This window comes from Helianthus annuus, chromosome 16, assembly GCF_002127325.2.
Source record: "Helianthus annuus cultivar XRQ/B chromosome 16, HanXRQr2.0-SUNRISE, whole genome shotgun sequence".
In the NCBI taxonomy this organism is placed as follows: Eukaryota; Viridiplantae; Streptophyta; class Magnoliopsida; order Asterales; family Asteraceae; genus Helianthus; species Helianthus annuus.
This window is the reverse complement of record NC_035448.2, coordinates 166,733,855-166,756,616: the sequence shown is the minus strand read 5'-3', so window position 1 is coordinate 166,756,616 and position 22,762 is coordinate 166,733,855. Positions and strand designations below refer to the sequence as shown.

The following is a 22,762-nucleotide window of genomic DNA, read 5'->3' as shown; positions in this document are numbered from 1 at the left end:
GGCTACATATATGCCTCTTACAACATAACACATTGGATGATTCAACTCAACATCTAACTTTTTATCTTAACGTATAACACCAACCGTTCGAGTGGCCCTGGAGGAAGGTCGGGTTGAGCGACTACACAGTGCTCACTCTCCATGTGAGACAGGTTTAAAAAAACTGTGTGTATATATATACATATATTTTTTTATACATATTTTTGTTTTAAAAAACTATATTTTTGGACCAATTTTTCCTACTCGCATCGAGCCATCAAATTTTTGAGAATTTTTGGGGATGGCCCCAATGGGGGTAAGGGTGGGGAGGGGGTCACTGTATTTTGTAAGCAAAAATTTTGATCCTCCCCTGTTAGAGTTTTGATTAAACCCGTCAATCGCCCACCAAATAATATATCCTGGATCCGTTAGCAGACGATCCTGCCAAAGATACACTTCAAGTACCTATGTACTATTTAAAAGGACATCAAGTATAGGCCGTAGGGGTGTGAATTTCTGACACGACACGAACCTAACACGAAATTCGCGGGTTTGGGTTTAGTCTAAACGGGTTCGGGTCAGTTTCAGATTGAATCCGACAACCCGTTTAGCTAAACAGGCAAGTTCAACTTATAGGCGACTGACCCGACCCGTTCAATGACCTCAAAAGGTCCTATGTATCTCGGACTCAGTTTGCCTTTCTTGCCGAAACGCATCACCCCCTTCCAGGGTGATACCTTAAGCAACACTTTTTCACCTACTTCGAAGTGAAGATCCTTACGCTTTGGATCAGCGTAGCTTTTCTGCCTATCGCGGGCAGCCTTGAGACGTTCCCGGATCTGAACAATCTTGTCCGTTGTCTGGAAAACAATCTCTGGTCCTGATAATTGGACCTCTCCTACTTCCGCCCAACAAACAGGCGATCTGCATTTCCTTCCGTATAATGCCTCGAAAGGCGCAGCCTTTATGCTGGTGTGGTAGCTATTATTGTAGGAGAATTCGATTAGGGGTAGGTTCTTATCCCAGTTACCACCTAAATCGATCGCACATGCACGAAGCATGTCTTCTAGCGTTTGGATAGTACGCTCACTTTGACCGTCCGTCTGTGGATGGTAAGCCGTACTAAAGTTTAAACGCGTGCCCAAAGATTGCTGGAAACTCTTCCAGAAGTGAGACGTGTACCTGGTATCCCTGTCGGAGATGATAGTCACAGGTATGCCGTGTAAAGCTACAATCTTATCAACATACAGTTGGGCTAGCATATCGGAGCTATATGTCTCCTTGATGGGTAAGAAGTGAGCTGATTTAGTCAGCCTATCGACTATGACCCATATTGTATCGTTTCCTTTCCTGGTTTTGGGTAACTTGGTTATGAAATCCATAGTTACGCATTCCCATTTCCACTCGGGAAGTTCAGGCTGTTGTAGCAAGCCAGACGGCTTTTGGTGCTCGGCTTTGACTTGAGCACAAGTCAAGCACTTTGCTACATGGGCGGCTACAGACTTTTTCAAGCCTATCCCCCAATAATTTGCCTTTAAGTCTTGATACATCTTATCAGCACCAGGATGGACTGAGTATTTGGAACTATGGGCTTCTTGGAGAATAACATCTCGTAGTCCTCCATAAATCGGAACCCATATACGTCCGTTCAGCCTAAGAATTCCATCCTTGCTAAGAGTCAACTGCTCCTCAGTTACTCCTAACTTTTCATTAGGATAATTATCTTCCAACACAGCCTCTCGCTGTGCAGCCAAAATCCTTTTAATTAAATTGTTCTTGACCTCAATGCTCTTGGCATTGATTCGAATAGGTTTTACCCTTTCTTTTCTGCTCAAGGCATCGGCGACTACATTCGCCTTGCCGGGATGGTACATGATTTCACAATCGTAGTCATTCAAGGTTTCCATCCAACGGCGCTGCCTCATGTTCAATTCCTTCTGGTTGAACAGGTGCTGGAGGCTTTTGTGATCAGAATAAATTACAAATTTAATACCATAGAGATAATGCCTCCACAATTTCAGTGCAAATACAACGGCACCCAACTCCAAATCATGGGTGGTGTAATTCTTTTCATGCACCTTTAATTGCCTTGAAGCATAGGCAATCACCTTGCCCTTCTGCATAAGCACACACCCCATGCCCGTGTGTGATGCATCGCAGTAAACCACGAATTCCTCTGTACCTTCCGGTAATGTTAGCACAGGTGCGTTGCTTAGCTTTTGCTTCAGTATTTCGAAGGACTCTTGCTGCTTTGGGCCCCAAACAAACTTTTCTTTCTTCTTGGTTAGGGAGGTCAAGGGCGCAGCAATCCTTGAAAAATTTTCAATAAACCTCCTGTAGTATCCTGCTAACCCCAGGAAACTACGGATTTCGGTAGGTGTCTTTGGCTCTTGCCAGTTCATGACTGCCTCTACCTTAGCGGGATCCACTTGGATACCACGCTCACTCACAACGTGTCCTAAAAACTGAACCTCTCGTAGCCAGAATTCACACTTCGAGAATTTGGCGTAGAGTTTCTCACGCTGTAGTAATTCGAGAATGCAACGGAGGTGCTTCTCGTGGTCTGCTTGGTTCTTGGAATATATAAGGATATCGTCGATGAAGACTATGACAAATTTGTCCAAATACGGCTTGCAGACGCGATTCATGAGATCCATGAACGCAGCCGGTGCATTTGTGAGCCCAAAAGGCATCACTAGGAACTCGTAATGACCATAGCGAGTTCTAAATGCTGTCTTATGTACATCCTCATCTCTGACCCTTAGTTGATGATAGCCCGACCTTAAGTCGATCTTTGAGAAGTAGCTCGCTCCTTGCAGCTGATCGAACAGATCGTCAATCCTCGGCAAAGGATATCTGTTCTTTATGGTAACTTTATTTAGCTCTCGGTAGTCGATGCACAACCGCATCGATCCGTCCTTCTTCTTTACAAATAGGACTGGTGCTCCCCAGGGAGATGAACTAGGTCTGATAAAACCTTTCGCCAGCAGTTCATCCAACTGGGTCCTCAGTTCTTTCATCTCCGTTGGAGCTAGCCTGTAAGGTGCTCTTGCTATTGGAGCTGCTCCAGGAATGATGTCTATTCTGAACTCCACTTGTCTATCTGGTGGCAAACCAGGTAGTTCTTCAGGAAAAACCTCGGGATATTCAGAAATGACAGGAAGATCCTCGATCTTCGGCTTAGGTTCTTCTATTATCACCTGGGCCATGTAAATTACACAGCCTCTGTTTAAACACCTTGAAGCTTTGAGCATAGATACGTCCTCGGGTAACCCGTACTGCGTATCTCCTCGAATGGTAAGCGATTCACCACTCGGAGTCTTTAAAACTATCTGCCTCTTGCCGCAAATGATTTGGGCCTGGTTATGGGATAACCAGTCCATGCCTAGCACAATGTCAAAACCCCCTAATTTGAAGGGAAGTAGAGATAAAGGAAAAGAATGGTTCCTAATGGACATTTCACATCCTTCTAGAACAGTTGAGACGGTTTCTATCGTGCCGTCCGCTAACTCTACTTCGTATTTCATATCAAGGGTTTTGATAGGCATTTTTAGTAATTGGCAAAATTTCTGGTCTACAAAGGATTTATCAGCGCCAGAATCGAATAGTACTCTTGCAAATATATTATTTACGAGGAAAGTACCTGTAAGCACATTGTCGTTCTGGACCGCTTCCTTTGCATCCATGCGAAAAACTCTCGCATTTGACTTCTTTGTCTCTTCCGCCTTCTTGGCATACTTTGGGCAGTTACTCTTGATGTGCCCTTTTTCATTACAACCATAGCAGGTTGCATCCTTGATTTTCTTGCACTCCACAGTCTTATGATCCTTGGACTTGCATAGTCCACAGGAAGGAGTCTTTGATTGCGACTGTGAGTTTGATGCAAATCTGCATTTCCCAGAGTGGGGTTTCTTGCAGATCTTGCAGTTGGGCCTTTCACCAGTTTGCCCATCTTTCTTCGCCTCCGACCCTCTTTTTCCTTCACCGTTTCCACGGTGCTTCTTCCCTGATCTTCGTGAGGTATCATCCTCACGTTTTCTCTTTTCAGCCTCCTTGTTTCTTAGTGTCCTCAGACGGACATCATCTAAAGTTAGAGACAAGGAGAGGTCAGTAACTGACCTGAAGGTCGTCGGCCGGGAGGCCTTTACACTCGCCTTTATTGCAGGCTCCAAGCCCCCAATAAAACGGGCGATTCTTCGAGGTTCTGGTGTCACAAGGTATGGGACCAGACGAGACATTGTATTGAAGCTCGTCAAATATGCCTGGCAGTCCAGGTTCGTCATCACCAGTGACACAAAGTCAGCCTCGATCTTCTCAACCTCATGCTGAGGGCAGTAGTTTTCCTTAATGAGAGCAATAAATTCCTCCCATGTCATCTTGTACAAAGCAGACTTACCAGATGCCTGCACCAACGCCCTCCACCATGCCAGGGCCTCGCCCTTAAATGATTGGGACACATACTTCACCACATCCCTCGCTGCACACCCGCTGATGTCCACAATAGTGTCCATCTCATCTAGCCAGGTGATACAATCAACAGCACCTTTCTCCCCTGTAAATTCCCGGGGCTTACAAGATACAAAGTATTTGTAGGTGCAACCCTTAGCATTTGATGCATCAGTATATTCTCTATCGCGATGAACGCTGTTCTCAGTGGACGAGTGTTTGTCGTCATCTTTCTTGGGTTCAGAGGGTGGTTTGGAGTGTGTCTTTGGTTTAGAGGGTGGTTTTGACACGGTTCTGCCTTGGGACTCAGTATATTGACGATCAAGAGCTGCCTGAACAGCATTGTCAATCAGAGCCTTCAGTTGTACGCCTGTCAATTGCACTGGTGTATTGTCGTAGTCATCATCATTAGTATGGCTATTCTCTCCGTTGGGATCCGCCATTGTAACTTGAATCTGTTACAGAAGATAACAAAATTTTATTCAGGAGATTATTATATAATTGTCTTTTATGACAATTTGTCAACCATGGTACAGAGACCATATTTGGTTAACTTATTATTTCATTACATATGAGGATTTGAATATATCCTATTTCAGCTATCTAAATAGTATTGGCGGCATAAAGCCTAATCATGATGATGTTTTATAATATTAGCCGAGATTTCAGAGAATCAAAGGCATAGAGAATTGAACCGTAGTTCCTTTATCTCTTTCTGACAGGGAGTCATAGACCACCACTGCCTTTTGTCGTTATAAGACAATTATTACGGCCCATAGGCACTACACCTCTAATGGATGCTTTAATATGGTTGGCCCGTAGGCACTACATCTCTAATGGATGTTTTAATAATAGTGGCCCGTAGGCACTACATCACTAATGGATGTTTCAATAATACTGGCCCGTAGGCACTACATCACTAATGGATGTTTTAATAATATTGGCCCGTAGGCACTACATCACTAACGGATGTTTTAATAATATTGGCCCGTAGGCATTACATCACTAATGGATGTTTTAGTAATACTGGCCCGTAGGCATTACATCACTAATGGATGTTTTTAATAAAGTTGATCACCTTCATTGGTGATTTAACCCATGATTTATAAATCATTTAGTTGGGTTTTGAAATCCTTAAAGGATTATTGTATAAGAATGACGTGCGTGATTTTAACGAATCACATCTGCCATGATTGTTAACATGCGTACAGAGGTTAACAGGGAATCAGAATCTTTTTAATTAGGTCGTACCATCTTGACTGGATCTTAAAAGACACCAAGCTAGGTTTCACCTTTTAAGATTCTTTATTTAGGCAGATCAATTTAAAAGGAATGGTTTTGATTTATTTTACACATATTAAAACAAAACTCATAACATACATTCCAAAATCTCAAATACAATTACATATTGCCCTAAACGGGTCTTTCAAATAGTACATACCTCCATAGAGGTTTAAAAATAAGTGACAAGTCCACGCAGGGACTAATACAAGATAGATGTCCATGCAAGGACTAAAGATAAGTCCACGTAGGGACTGAAATACGATAAGTGTCCACGCAGGGACTTTATTTCAAAGTAGAAATTACATTAGTACAACTATTAAGGCTAGTGGTCACGTTTCTTCTTTTTGCCCTTTAGTAGATTCGCTAAGCCCTTGAGAAATCCTCGGTGGCTCTTTTTCTCTTCTTCGAACTCTCTCTCCACACGATCTAGTCGATGGAGTATCTCTTCCTGTTCAGGAGGAGAAAATCGTGGTTGTGGCGCTTGTTGCGGAACTGGAGGTCTGGGAGGGATTGGATACCCATGAGCTGAGTAGTCCGGTGGTCCCATGTTTCCATGTGCTCCGTCAGGGTAGCGCGCATTATATCTTGCCGACACCACATATGGGTCGCGCTCATAGCCGTAGTTGTATTGTGCTTGTGACGGTTCGAACGGGTTGTAAGCCGTTGGACCCGTGTAAGCAGGTATGGGTTGGTCATACCCAAATGGTGGCGAATTTTGTGCAGCTGGTGCGGAGTTCGCCTCCTGTATAGGACTTGAAGGTCCTTCTTCTCGTAGTGGCGAATAGTGGCTACTACTAGAATGTCGAGGAGTGCTGAAGTGGATACCCCCTCCTCCTCGTGTAGACATACGAGCATTTGTCCTCCTACGCCTTGGCGGATCAGGTATTACTGGTTGTGCCGGTGGCGGAGGTGGTGGCGTAACTGCCTCAAAGCGTGAATCCTCAGAGGGATCCTGTGGATGTCGCGGTTGTTGAGATGTCTGGTGAGGTGGCGTGTAGTACCACTCATGTCGGTCAAATAACGCTTGGAAACTGTCTGGTCCCTGATAGGGTGTGCCATGGAAGGATGACCCATCAGAGACTTCTATCGGATGCGTGGGCGTACCACGCGCAGGTTCAGTTGGATCAGTATCTTCATCCATATGGTCCTCGGAGAAATGATCTTGTGGCCCTAATGGAACAAAACCCGAAGGTTCCTGTATGTAGTCAGCCGGATTAAACTGACCTATGTAGTATGGAGTAGGGTCGTCATAATTCCGGGTCGATACCGAACGTTGTAGAGGTATGAAGGAAGGTTGTGGGTTATTGGGATCATTCTCTGAATTCGGTCCAAAGGAGTGCCGATAAGATGGCGTCGAGCTGTGCGAAGTGGAATGCCTCGCGGGTTCGTAAAGATCTCTTCGTCTTTGTGGCTCTTCGCTCCGTGTCATCGAAGGATGTCTTGTACCTGATGGTCCAGCTTCGTTATCGTGATGTGTCACGATATCTCCTCTGCCTCTTCTTCCTCTTCCTCTTCCTCGGAATATAACAGGTGGCATTTTCCTGCTCCAAAACTTATTAAAAATCGAATTGAAAATAAAGACAAAAAGGAGTATTAATCCGAATTTGTCCTAAGTTATTGTCTAGACTTAAGTATGTGCAATTGTGTCATTGAGATTAAACACAATAGGATAGTGTTTAATTCACTCAATGTTGGCTCTGATACCAACCTGTCACACCCCGATTTCCACGTGTCTCACCGGTGGGCCCGGTGGGGGATTACCGTGACGATGTTGGCAACAATATAGTCAAACCACACAATTATATAATGCACAGCGGAAGCTTAAGATAAATATATAAACTTCAACCTCTGATTGTAATATCAAATGTATTACAGAAGTCGAATGTATCCACAGCGGATCAAAATAAATAAATATTGTTCATTCAGATACGGCATCGAGTTTGCGAGACTATTCGTGATGCTTAGGCAGCTAATACCAGCCAATTTCGCATAGTACCTTCACTTAATCTTTTTGGGGAAAATACGTCAGTTTACACTGGTAAATACATTCAACTGACACATTTGAAAATGTTTATTAAAATTGATTTGAATGCACAAGGCACAAACTCTTTTATAACTTGGGAAAATTATAATAAAATCTTGTGAACGTTTTACATGTTCTTTTATGCGTTCAGTAGCCCGGGTCGTGCCGGGTTAAAGATTTATAGACACACCACATTGCGTAAAACCGTAGTATAAAAACCAACGGCTACGTCTTTTAATTTAATGTCGACACTTTATACCGGGTTTACGCCTACACCGGGATGTCGATGGTCGTGGCCATTTCGTAAAATGATGCCAAGGATATCCGGGACAACGGTCATTAAACCCCCCAAAGGCTTTTAAGAAACAAAACTGTTTAAATGAGCCGATCATATTATTTAATTAACCACCTAAGCGATGGAAGAATATAATGCTCAATCAAGCGGTATTAATATACCGTAACCCAAGCCCATATAGGGGAAATAAGTTAAAGTATTTACCTTTGCAAGTATATTTCCTTAATTTGGATTAAATCACCGATAGCTTTTACTGGGGCTCCTAATCTGGAACGAAGGTTTTAATTAACCTCTTAGAATCCTAACGAGTCTTTATAATGGCCGTAGCCTAGACCGGTTGGTTCCGATATATATAGATATGGTTTAATCGCGCGAAAAGCGAAAACCGAGAATGGAGTGTGATTCTGACCCAACAAGTTCAGAGACTTGTTTTAAATGGGTTTAGGGTTCACACTCTGGAATTTGGGGTTCAAATTATATTATTTGACCCGTATCGGCTAATTTATGAAAACTAGTTTCATAAGCCGAACCGTGCGCGCAATAGGCGAAACGGTTAACCATGAGAGTCGTACGCTTATTTCCTAAGTCAATATGCCTTAAATGGGTTGTGGTATCAGTAGGATACCTCCCGTGACGCCCGTAACGAGTTTAAGTTAATATTATGCCCCGTAGGGGCTTTTCGGTCATTTTAAAGACTTTTAAAGAGCTTTTCGAGTTCTACAGGAAATCTGAGTTTCCCGAACAGCTTATAAAGCTTCAAATACTTTATTTATTATTTAAAACCAGTAGCAACTGGAATCGGGTCAAAAGACCTCGTAGAACTCATGTTTTGGCCGAAAAGGGCATATTCGGTATTTACCGAACCGTAGCCATAACCGCAGGTTATGAGCGAGGTAAAAATTATTAAAAATCTTCAAAATTCCCAAAATATTATTTTAATACAGTGGGTAAAAGTTTTTGTGACGAAATCTTGGGTTAGATGAGCGTTATGCTAATTGCGCCGTTAATTACTAAAATTTACTTTAATTTGCGCTAATTAGCATATCTCCCATTCTAGACCTCGGATTGACGTGAAACTTTACGGACATGCTTATAATTTACTAAGCAAGGTTATGGTCCGTTCACGTGTCCGAAATACTCGTTTTATTTTCGAAAGGCCGTTACGGTCAACTTTTAGGCGAATGACGGAAATGCGCAAAAGACTCGGATAACTCATGAACCGATCACAGAGGTTTATTCCAACATGTGACCTGGTTCCAAGAGAGTCCTAAGGTATATCTATACCTCACTAAAACGGGTCAGAACTGAAGTCAAAGCAAAAGTCAAACTTTTGCGACATTCGGCTCCGAACCGGGTCAATATAGCAAATGATCGATTCAAACGAGCGCAAACAAGTTTATATACTTAATATCATGTTTTATAAGTGTCAAAACAGGTTTCATAACATATACTTTACAGATTATGCATAAATCGCTAAAATAGCTTTCTGTTGACTTTTTAACCGCACGTTTGACTCGATATTTGACATGGTTAGAGTGGTGATCAGGGGGAACCCTTTTAGAGGTTTATTACCCACATAAATACCAACTCATAACCACTTTTTATTCGTCATAAGACTGAACCATCACTGAGTTATTTTAAAGTCAAACCGTATTTACGACGGTTTGGTTCTTAGCCATTTACTAAGGAAATGTGAAACCACAAAGGGTTAGATCCCTTACAGAAGTTGAGAGCTGATTATAGAGCAGAGAAAAGGACTTGAGGGCTCTTGCAATGACCAGAGATGTGTGTTTTTGGTGTTGTGAATGTTATGTGCATAATGTGGCTATTTATAGCCAATGCCAAGCATCTATGATCATTACAAACACCTACAACAGTCCAGAGATGATGGGTAGGTGTCCCAGAGGTGTATGGGTCGAGTAGGGGGCGCCCATGCTCCATTAATTATGTGTATGATCGTTCACAAGCTCCAAAAGGCAAGAAACTACAACTTTCTGCATCTGGGCACTTTACGCGACCCGCATGGACATTCCCATGCACTTTAACGCGGGTCGCCTGAGTTTAAGAAATCAGACACGTAATTGAGGTGGCTCGCGGCCCGCCTCAACTTATCCCATAACACAACGCGGGTCGCGAGAGGTCAGATTTCCAGAAATTTTAAATCTTTTGTAATGATTATCAGAATCCGGTAATTAATAACGAAATCTTTCGTAATGATTTACCTGACCTTTCGGGTTTGAAGGGGTAACTTTGCGGTTTGGTCCTCGGTTATTTACCGATAGGGGCCTCGTGTTATTTACCCGTATTTATTAAGTCCCCGGCCAGTTTATTAATTATTTGGAAAGCCTTAACTTTCACTGTTGACGCTTTTAACCCTTCTCATACGAATTCGAGTATAACTCTCTCGTTTTAAGACGGAACTTCGCGGAGTTTATACATTATTTTCTAGTGAGTGTATAATACTGTTACGAAGCCTTGGGAACGTTAAAGGGTCACTCAAAGGTATAATTAAACATGTTGACACAGTTAACCCCTGTAGTTCGTAATCTCTCACTTTCTTCCGCGTTTCGCCTCCGTACGATCTATGATTTATTCGTTTGAAGGTACAAGCATTATTTAGGGTTACTATACAGTATATTTACCCTTGTTGACATTTATAACCCTCGAATTTATATACTTTCAAGGTTTGTCAAAATTAGTCCTTTATTTATTATCAATGCCACGTGTAACAAATGACACGTGTTAACACATCATTGGACACAAAAATTCGAGGTGTTACAGTTTGAAAGCGTATTTATAGTTTTTAAAAATTAATTTCGATTTTTTTATTAAAGCCTAACAGCTATAACATACAATCCCAAAGCCAATGGTCATATTCTCTCCCGTTACTAGCCTTGCTTTGGCTCATCGCGCTAGCGCCGGCATGTTGCGGCGTTCGCGACCACTTGCGTGCCAACGTGGCTCGCGCCAAGCTGCTAGCGGTACGACAACATGTAGTCTTAAGCATCTGAACACATTAACCAATTCTTTCCAAAAATGACTACATTTTGAAAACAACTTAATTATAATGCATGTCGCATATACTATATTCACTGTATACGGGACAAAGGCGACATGCTTTGTATCTTATCTCGGCTACATATATGCCTCTTACAACATAACACATTGGATGATTCAACTCAACATCTAACTTTTTATCTTAACGTATAACACCAACCGTTCGAGTGGCCCTGGAGGAAGGTCGGGTTGAGCGACTACACAGTGCTCACTCTCCATGTGAGACAGGTTTAAAAAAACTGTGTGTATATATATACATATATTTTTTTATACATATTTTTGTTTTAAAAAACTATATTTTTGGACCAATTTTTCCTACTCGCATCGAGCCATCAAATTTTTGAGAATTTTTGGGGATGGCCCCAATGGGGGTAAGGGTGGGGAGGGGGTCACTGTATTTTGTAAGCAAAAATTTTGATCCTCCCCTGTTAGAGTTTTGATTAAACCCGTCAATCGCCCACCAAATAATATATCCTGGATCCGTTAGCAGACGATCCTGCCAAAGATACACTTCAAGTACCTATGTACTATTTAAAAGGACATCAAGTATAGGCCGTAGGGGTGTGAATTTCTGACACGACACGAACCTAACACGAAATTCGCGGGTTTGGGTTTAGTCTAAACGGGTTCGGGTCAGTTTCAGGTTGAATCCGACAACCCGTTTAGCTAAACAGGTCAGGTTCGGATCAACCCGGTCGGGTTGGCGTGTTAACCCGTTTAACCCATTTCTATAATATTATATTTTTTACAATATGTTTTATGTTATAAATTAAATTTGGTGTGTATTTTATGCTATACTTATAACTTAAATATAGAAATTGGCATAAGATTTTATGATTTTAATATAATTTTATTATCTAATTTGTGTTTTTTTTAGTAGATGTTAATTTTAATATTTAATTTGCTGAAAAAAAATAAAAATATTCAGGTTGAACGGGTCTGGTTCGGGTCAGCCTGTCAATATTCGGGTCAGGTTCGGGTTCATATCTATGAAATGATTTTCGGGTTCGGGTTCGTCTAAAATTTTCGGGTTCGGGTCGGGTTGAACCCGCCAACCCGTTAACACGACCTGTTTAGCACCTCTAAATTAGGTCGTGATGGTAAGGTATTACTACTCTTGAGGTCCGTAAAAAAACGAATTGGTGTAAAAATTGCTTGTTAAAAAAATAATAAATAAATAAAATAAACTAACACATCACAGAAGGTAATCAATAGGGTGGTGATCCATTGGCAAAATCAAAATTTTTTAAACACCTAGGTTGAGTAGAGGAAGTTGGTGGGTTCAAGTCACCAAACAAAAGGCAACTATGCACATGAACCGACATTAGTCTTTTTTAATCATTGATATTGATAATTGATAAAATATGTATATTTGGTAACTTACACACCACGTTTACGAACTTACTACCGACCCATTCGCCCGGATATTCTCCTGAAAACTATATATCTTCACACTACATTACATTCCTAAGTATTATACTTTCAGTTTCATCAAACGTAACGCACACGCCTTTGCCTTTGCTTTCTGAATTGTTGCATACTTATAATTAAATTACTCTATTATTTGATCCTACAGATACGAGTGATTATACATAAATTTGTTAGTTAATCAATCAAGATTGTGTTTCTCGTGAGAATTTGAATTGGATACATGTCCGTTAATCAATCAAGAGGCGACAAAAACGAGCCACCACACTACAGAAGTTCCGGTAGATCCGCTAACTTTTCAGGTGGCGGTGGTGGTCGTGGTGGTCGTGGCGGTGGTACCACTGGTCCTTCATCCTCTGCGTATTATTCCGGCAAAAGGTGAGATAAAGTTGGTGCTTGTTTTTATCTGAGTCAGGGCTTTTTTTTTTTATTTACTTCACTGTTTTCTAATATACATTTGTATTTTGTTTTAATTAATAGCTTTAAGAAAGTGGTTAGTTATGCACAAGGAGGATATTCGAATGCGAATTTGGGACCTTCAAGTTCTTCTTCTAGTGGTGGTAGAGCTCCACTGAATGGTGCACATGTTCAACCGCCATTAAGAGGTATGTTTGCAGTTTGTATTTCGGTGATTATAGAGTTATGAAGTTTTTGTGGAGCTTATGTATGTTGTTGGTTTATATATTATTGTAGGGACACCTGATGCTTCATCTACTGGTGGTGTTGTGAAGCCGGCTGATGCATCGGTCCAGAAAACCACACCGGGCCTGCCCAAGGCTCCACTCGGTTCTGGTTCTTCTACGCCTGTTAAGGGTAATGAGTTTGTTATTTTTTGGAGTTAAATAATATTATTCAATCTGGAATTTAGTCTGTGTTGCTTTAAGAGGACATATTTTGATGCTTTTTTTGTGCTTAGGTCCCGCAGATGCTTCCAAGGTTTTTCCTCTTCAGTTTGGGTCAATAAGTCCTGGTGTTATCAACGGAATGCAGGTATTTATCATCGCTATGTCTAAACAACACTCTTTTGAATTGTGTTAATCTAGATATTAGAGGTGGTAGGATGGGCGGGTCGGGTGACAGGTCAAAGTGACCCATAAACACTTTTTACCCATTTTAATTTGTTCTTTAAATAGCTTATTATTTTGCAGGCTCATATTGATTCCTTAAAGGCTGCATCTTCCCAAAATTCAGATGTTCCAAAACAACACTTACCAAGGAAAGATCCGGGGCCTGTTGAACAGCCAGGTGAGGCCCGTCCAGTCTCAAAAGAGAAAAAAGACGCGCTTTCTTCACCTTCTGGGCCTTTTGCAGCTCATGCTCAGAAAGTATTCCAGGGACTTCCTAAAAAGTATTCCAGAGACTTCCTACTGACATTCTCTGATCACTGTACCGATCTTCCAAAAGGTTTTAAGATTACACATGATATAACTGCAGTGTTGGTAGTAACGGGTGTCGATATTGCTCATGAACCATACCCTAGCCCGGGTAGAGGTGGTGGTGATAGGTCAGTAGTGGGGTCACGGCTAAACCGTCAACCAAGTAACGTTGGTCTTGATGACAAATGGAATAGAGGGTCAGGAGGACCCATGGGTCCAGGATGGGACTCAAGACTTGAGATGGGCTACCCTTCAAGAGGGAACCATGGTGTGATGAGGACCCCACGCGGTCAGCCACCAGTCCCACAGTTGCAACGTAATAACTCTGTGTCAAAGAGGTGGCAACGGGCTACTGGTCATCAAAAGGGGTTAATGTCGTCGCCTCACACTCCGATGATGCATAAAGCCGAAAGGAAGTATGAAGTTGGTAAAGTAACAGATGAGGAACAGGCGAAACAAAGACGATTGAAAAGTATTCTAAACAAGTTGACACCACAAAACTTTGAGAAACTGTTTGATCAAGTCAAACAAGTCAATATTGACAATGTGAATACTCTGTCTGGTGTGATTGGTCAAATATTTGATAAGGCTTTAATGGAACCGACGTTTGTTGAAATGTATGCCAACTTTTGTTCTCATTTAGCCGTAGAGTTGCCTGGTTTGGTTGACGACAACGAGAAGATTACTTTCAAGAGGTTATTATTGAATAAATGTCAGGAGGAATTTGAAAGAGGAGAGAGAGAAGAAGAAGAAGCGAATAGAACTGATGTAGAAGGTGAGATTAAGCAGACGGAAGAAGAACGAGAAGAAAAACGAGTAAAGGCACGTAGACGTATGTTGGGTAATATAAGATTTATCGGTGAATTATACAAGAAAAGAATGCTAACAGAAAGAATCATGCATGAATGCATAATGAAATTGTTGAGTTTTAATCAGAAGAATGCTAACCCTGACGAGGAAGATATAGAGGCGTTGTGCAAGTTAATGAGTACAATCGGGGAGATGATTGATCACCCAAAAGCTAAAGCACACATGGATGCTTATTTTGATATGATGTTTCAGCTATCAAATAATATGGCACTTTCTTCTCGAGTTAGGTTCATGTTGAAAGACGCAATTGACCTTAGAAAGAACAAATGGCAACACAGAAGGAAGGTTGAAGGTCCAAAAAAGATCGAAGAGGTGCACCGGGATGCTGCTCAAGAACGCCAGGCCCAATCCAGCAGACTGGCCCGTGGGCCTAATTCTAACCCGTCACTTAGGAGAGGGGGTCAACCCATGGACTTTGGACCAAGAGGGTCAGCAGGTGTTTTATCTCCCAACCCTCAAATGGGTGGTGGTTTTCGTGGTTATGGCAGTCAAGATTCAAGATTTGACTCTTTTGAGAATAGGACTTTACCGGTTCCGTTGAGACCCATGGGCGATGAGGAGGCTATAACCCTCGGGCCACATGGTGGTCTAGCCAGAGGGATGTCTGTTAGGGGTCAACCTACTAATGGTTATGGTGGTTCCATGATACAAGATAGAGGGGGTCATGGTCCATCACGTGATGATCTAGCTTCAAGATACACGCCTGAAAGGTTCTCACCTCGACCAACTTATGACCGACCCAATATACAACAACACAACAACATGAACCATGGGAACCAAGACACCAGGAGTATAGAGCGTGGTGGGTTTGACCGAGTTTTACCACCTGAACGGGCTCGTGTGTCTACTTCCCCACAAAGTGATTCTTCAGATAAAATCTTGTCTGAAGATCGCTTGCATGATATGTCCATTGAGGCCATTAAAGAATTTTACAGGTACCATCTCATATACTACTTTCTGTATTCAGATTTCTTTAGTTTTTTTCCTCTACAACACTGTTTTGATCGGCTGGATATTGATGAAAGACATTTTTTGTTTTTGTTTTCAGTGCTAGAGATGAAAAGGAGGTTGCTTTGTGCATCAAAGATCTGAATGCACCCGGGTTTCATCCAACAATGATATCCATTTGGGTGACTGATTCTTTTGAGAGGAAAGATATGGACCGTGATTTACTTGCTAAACTTCTCGTCAATCTTACAAAATCTCAAGAAGGAATCCTTACTCGAGAGTCCCTTGTTAGAGGGTAATTTTTTTTTAATAATAAATCACTATTTTGAATTGGTTGGATGACTTATAAGTTATAACTAAATATATTGCGGTTTTTTGTTTGTCCAACAGGTTGGAGTTGGTTTTGTCAACATTGGAGGATGCAGTGAACGATGCACCAAAAGCAGCAGAATTTCTTGGGCGTATGCTTGCAAGATTACTTTTAGAAAATGCGATCCCTTATAAAGAAGTGTGGCGTTTGATATACGCGGGTGGTGAAGAGCAAGGACGGCTGGTGGAAATGGGTCTTGCAGCCGAGGTTGTTGGAGTCGTTCTTGAGATAATTAAATCAGAAAAAGGCGATCCCTTTCTAAACGAAATGCGTGCAGCTTCTAACCTTCGCGTAGAGGTTTTCCGTTCACCAAAAACATCAAGATTAGATAAGTTTATTTAGATCGTAAAGTAAAGATGCTCGTGTTAATCTTTAGGAGGATAGATTGGGTTTGAATAGTACAGCTGTTGGTACATATCATCATTGTTCTAAATTTATCAACTGGAAAGAAGATTTAACTGCATAATCCTTATACTTGCTGGTGTCATTAATCCATCCATTTAGTCAACCAATTTCGCTCGATTAAATCAAATTTATAAATATAATGCAGTTTTCTACTTTACTAATTTATTAAAATTCAAATTTCAAGTGTGCCAACACGTTCTTGGCATCACCAGTTGCTTAACTGCTAAGAAATTTAAGTCCATGATAATATAAGGTACTACTTTTGAGAAGAAGATTATATTGTTCAGGAAAGGGTGTAAATAAGTGTGTATTTAGTTATTGATTTTCTACTTTCAAAAGTCATATTATAATGTTTTCTTATATGAGTTGACTATTCATTTTTTGTTATATAATATTACCATATCATGTGATGAAATTATTGATTTTGCTAAACATTTATGCATAGCCATGTGTTAGTTTGAAATTTGAATTATTCTTTAAATAGTAAATGTTATAACTATGCAAACAAAAGGAAGGAAGTTTCTCAGTTTGAAATTTGAATATGCAACAGCCACCTTTTGTAAGAAATTTGAATATGCAACAACCACTCTTTTGTAATTCTACATAGAGTTAAATATCATTTTAGTCCCTGTGGTTTGGGTTATTTTACCAGTTTAATCTAAAGGTTTCATTTTTCGCATGTGGTACAAAAAGGTTTCACCGTTACCGTTTTAGTCCACTGGATTAAATTCATCATTTTTTATGTTAACGAGAAGGGCAATTCAGTCATTTTATATGGCCGAATTGCCCTTCTCGTTAATATAAAAAATGGATAAAGTTAACCCAGTGGACTAAAATGGCAACAGTGAAACCTTTTTGGACCCACATGCGAAAAATGAAACCTTTGAACTAAACTGGTAAAATAGCCCAAACCACAGAGACTAAAATAACATTTAACTCTTCTACATATTTAAAATTAATTACATAGAATAGTTTATATAATTTCATTGAAATTAGCAGTATTGTTCTTTTAGTAAACTACTGATGAATTACATACAATCTATTGTTCGAATTAAATAATCAAACTATACGTTTTCTTTTTCATTTTTTAAATTGACTTTATGATAATATAACTTAAAAATTGTATACCAACCCATTTTCCTTTTTCTTCGAAAGATACCATCCCACCTTTATTCTTGTAATTAGGTGTGCATATTCGAATATATTAATTAAAAAAGACGAAAAAAAATTAAATAGATAGTGTTTGGTATATAGGAATAGGAGGTGGAATGAAATGGAATATTGAGAGGGAATGAAAAAAAAGAGTGTTTGGTTGGTCGATGGAATGGAATCGCCCATTCCAAAATGCATTCCATTCCCTCAAAATCATTCCATCCATCCCCCTGTTTTTTTTTTTTTCCATTCCATTCCCTCTTTACCCTTCATTAACAACACCACAACCCACTACCGTTGCCACCACCCACCAGCACTGTCAACCGCCGCCATCACCCGCCACCGCCGTCACCCGCCACCGTCGTTGTCTCCACCCACCTCCATCCCCGCCACCGCCGTCGCCGCCATCCATCATCGCCGTTGTCACCTTCGATCACCACCACCACCCACCTTCAATCATCGCTGCCACCTCCGATCACCGCCGCCGTCGACACCCACCTCCGCCATCGCTATAGACCACCACCACCCACCGCCACCACCTGCCACCACCGTCGCCACCGCTACCACCTCTGACCACCGCCGCCACCCACCTCCGCCGTCACCCACCACCACCACCGCTGTCACCACCCGTCGCCGTCTCCAATCGCTGCCGTCTCCACCCACCACCACCGCCGCCACTACAAATGCCACCTATCACCACCCACCATCGCCGCACATCATTAACTATCGTCATCCGATTTTATTCCTTCGTCTTTTCTCGCATACCAAACAGCAAAAAGTAATGGTTCATTCCATTCTCACATGGTAACCAAACAAGACATGGAATGGTAATGATCAATTCCATTACCACATCCATTCCATTACCTCGTTCATTCCATTCCCCTGTCCATTTCATTACCCCATATCAAACAGACCCATAGTTTTTTTTGCCAGCCATGAAGACATTTTATTAAAACCAACACCAAAAAGGACCCTTAGCAAGCTAAGAAACTCATACAGCCAAGCAAGAACAACAAAAAAAGAACAGGAACAAAGGAAACTAGCCAAAGCTCAAACCCTCAAACCTTTTCCTCACCCACCAGAAAGAGCTTTCCTTAATTTCCTCCACCATCATGGACATGGTTAGTTAGATCCTTTCACTTGAATATTTTAGTTGAAAGCGGTGACGAATACAGTTTTTTTTTTTTTTTTTTTGTAAGGGGACAAGATATGGGTTGGCTAAAGATAGGTCAGACAAAAAACAAATAAAAATGATGATAAAATAACATAGTTCGTGAATACCTCGATTAAAATTTGTCCTCTAGGTGTTTTAGGTTTAGATTATGATTTGCAAGGGAGACAGATCGAGTATTTCAATAATAATTCTTTAGCCAAGATTTTGGATAATAAAGCTACATACACTACTAGAAAATTGTCAAGTTTATGACAACCAAATTTGTAGCAAATTTGTCTGAAATTGGCCTTACCCACAAATTTCCTACAAAAAAAATTCATAGGAAATAAACTTGTGGGTAACCGGATTAGCTACAAAAATACGACAAAATCTGCTACAAAATTCCTACAAAATCTCTCGTCGCAAAATTTGCTACAAAATACTGACAAATCGCTCTTCTTGCAAAATTTCGACAATTCTTCCACGTTTTTGCCTTTTTTTGTATATTATTTTATGATATTTTATTTTTAAAATTAATAACATTATTAAAAAAAATATTCATATTTTTTTATTTTCCCGACAAAATTCCTACAAATTATAAAACGTTCTTGCGACAAAATTCCTTCAAATTATAAAATTTTTCTGCGACAAAATTCCTACAAATTATAAAACTTTCTTGCGACAAAAATTCCTACAAATCATAAAACTTTCCACAAGTTTCCTACAAATTTATAAATTTTCTCTAAACAATTTGCTACGAATTATCTACAAAACTAACTGTTTCCAACAAATTTCCTACAAAGTTATCAAAACAGTTTGCGACAAATTTCCTACATATAAAAAATATATTTTTAATGTAGCTACAAATTTCCTACAACTTAAAAATTAAGATTTGCGACAAAATTCCTACAATTTTTTGCGACAGATTTGTGACAAAATAACAGATTCCTACAACTGATGTCAATTTGCTACAAATTTCCGACAAATCTAATATTTTATTTTTCAAAATTATGTTTTCTTCTTAAATTGTTAAATAATAGCCTTTTTAAAGGAAATTTGTAGCAACTGCTGTAAATTTGCTACAAAATTCCCGACAAACTTATCAATTTATTTTTTAAAATTTTCTTTTTTTTCCTAAAATTGATAAATAACAAATAAAATAACTTTTTTTGTAGGAAATTTGTAGCAACTGGTGTAAATTTGGTACAAATTTCCGACAAATTTAATATTTTATATTTTTCAAATTATTTATTTTGTTGTAGTTACAAATAATATACAAATTTTATAGTTTTTGTCGGAAATTTGTCGAAAATGTTATAAATTTTGTGACGAATTTGCTACAAATGCTTATTGTGTGGCAAATTTGTAGGAAATTTGTGGAAAATTTTTGGGTTTTTTTTTTTGTTTTTCTTTTTTTTGTCAAATAATTGTAGGAAAATTGTAAAAAAAAAAATGAGTTGTGGGAAATTTATAGGAAACTTTTGTAGGAAAAAATGTAGTTTTCTAGTAGTGATATCAAAGCAGTCTTTTTCAATTAAATCCCGTTAAATCAATAGTTAAAATGAAAAAAAAACACAAAAATTGAAATTTAATATAAAGAGAATGACTTGTACGGTGGACATATGCTCACCCTTCCATAAGCTTACATCCAAGGTTGGCTCAACCTTTGTGGAGGCCTAATACAAACTCGAAAAATGGAGGGCTTCTCAAATTTTATTATCCTAAACACTACAAATTTCAAACGTTTTAAGTGAAACAATTTGCACAAAATCTACCGAAAAACATCAAAGTGTTCAAGAACGATAAAGCATGGCATTCGTATAATTACATGCAACTTGATTATATATACTTTGAATGGCTAATCAAGAATTAAATTAAAAAATAGCAACAAAAAGCTACAATACATAGTATGCAATCTGAATTACACTTTCATTTAATTTTTTTTTTTTCTCAAAAGTGTGGCCTTTTAGAATTGATGGCCCAAAGCAACATCTTCATTTCACTTACCTAAAAGCGGGCACTGCTTACGTCCGTTATCGGTTGAAAGCAAATAACAAAAATAATAACAAGATCCATAAATAGTTTGCCTAGAAACAATATAAATAGTTTTGAATTTGGATCAAACCATATTAGTATAAACAATTACTCGACAATTTAAGAAAAAACTAGTAATATGCTCCGCGCGCGATGCGTCGCGGGCCCGTTGCAAAATCAAATTGATTAGTTCAAGCGTTATGTTATGCGCTAATCATATGAAAACATGTGTTTCCAGGTATTTGATTTAACTCAATTAACCCGTTGCGGTTAAATCAAAAGGTAAAGTAAATTAAATTTATATTTATATTGTACAATCATAACGTATCATATGTGAGCTGACTCACACATAGGAAAAGTACAAAAAAAAACCATAAAACGTGTGTAAAGGAAAAACCGACATGAGTAATCAAAAGAGATTAATTAGAGCTTTTATAAAAGAAAAAAAAACACCAAATGACAAAAGAAAACATATTGGTTAAACATGAGAGTTTTGCAAAGTTAAAGGACCAAAGTCGTGACTCATGAGGTGTAAGACGTAACATAATATTACTTTTACCCGTCGCGCGTTGCGACAGAGTCAAAACGTAAAGAAACTTTAATTCATACCGTCGTACGAAACGTGGTATATTTGACCCCACTCGGTTTGGAGCAAAATTTACGTCAAAATGTAGACCAACCAAAAACATTTATAAAATAAGTATGAAAACGTATTATATTTAACCTAACTCATTTATAAAAAAAATTACGTTGAAAATTATATTTAACCTGACTCATTTCTAAAAAAAAAAATTACGTTAAAACATTGAAGAACTTGAATTATATACATACGTACCTAAAAATACATACACAATCATGAGCTTATCTAACTAAGATTACGTATAATATAATATATAAATTACGTATCTTATCCCATGCGTAATTCTTTGATACAATATATTGTAAATGTTGAGCACAAATACTATGACCAAACGCCCCTTATACTGAAGTAAAATGCAGAAAAAAGGAGGCATGAAAAAGCAATTGACATTTAACTTTAATATTCCCTTATAGGGTTAACTTTGTACAATAGTAATCAAGTTTAAGAGTGTTCTAATTAGGTCACTCATAAACTTTTTTGTTCCAATTAGGTCATTCTAGTTTCATTTGATGTTTTAATCCTAGATATTTTACCTAAATAGAAGGTCATCCATCCTATATGGCGTTTATTTAGGTTTTTTATTTAGAAAATTTGTTGACATGGCACATAAATGCCAAATGGGTTAGAAAAAAATGCGAAATAGATTTAAAAAAAATTAAAAAAATTGTAGAAAAGTTAAAAAAGGCGAAAAAATTAAAAAATGTGATTTTTTTCAAAATCTCTAAAAAGTTATCAAAATTTTTATAAAACCATAAAAAATAGTTAGATGTCAGTAATTTTTTAATGAAAGAAAGTACTAATTACTCCTACACCAAAAGCATTTATATTATAGTCATAAAAGAAGATAAACAACTAGCCATAAATAAATGTCATGTAGGACTATGACATGCTATTCAGGTAAAATATCTAGCATTAGAACACCAAAATAAAGTAGAATGATCTAATTGGAACAATAAATTTTATTAATGACCTAATTGAAACACTCATAAAACTTCATTACTATTATGTGCACTTAATATGAATATAATTTAATCGTTTGATAAAATTGTTACTTTCTTCATGCGGGTTAATTCAGGCCTGGTTTTTGGGCTGGGCAGTCCGGGCAGACGCCAAGGCCCAAAGGGTTTATAGGGCCCGACAAAATTTCAAGGCCTAGATTTTTAAGTGAGTAACGTTATGTTAAATGTCTAATACATGAGTTCAATATCAAAAAATAAGCTAGTTCAATGGTTAAGACACTCAAATTTAAGAACCAAGGTCACAAGTTCTAATCCCCTCTTGCATATTTTTATTTAAACAATT

General features: G+C 39.1%; 1 protein-coding gene across 1 annotated transcript; it reads left to right on the top strand.

Moving 5' to 3' along the window:
• Positions 1-12,611: 12,611 nt before the first annotated feature.
• On the top strand, positions 12,612-16,573 carry LOC110917469 (eukaryotic translation initiation factor 4G). Its single transcript, XM_022162015.2, has 8 exons — positions 12,612-12,890; positions 12,993-13,117; positions 13,206-13,325; positions 13,429-13,502; positions 13,661-15,392; positions 15,426-15,693; positions 15,807-16,001; positions 16,097-16,573. Exons 1-8 carry the CDS (start codon positions 12,736-12,738, stop codon positions 16,416-16,418), a joined length of 2,991 nt encoding a protein of 996 aa, XP_022017707.2. The 5' UTR covers positions 12,612-12,735; the 3' UTR covers positions 16,419-16,573.
• Positions 16,574-22,762: the final 6,189 nt, after the last annotated feature.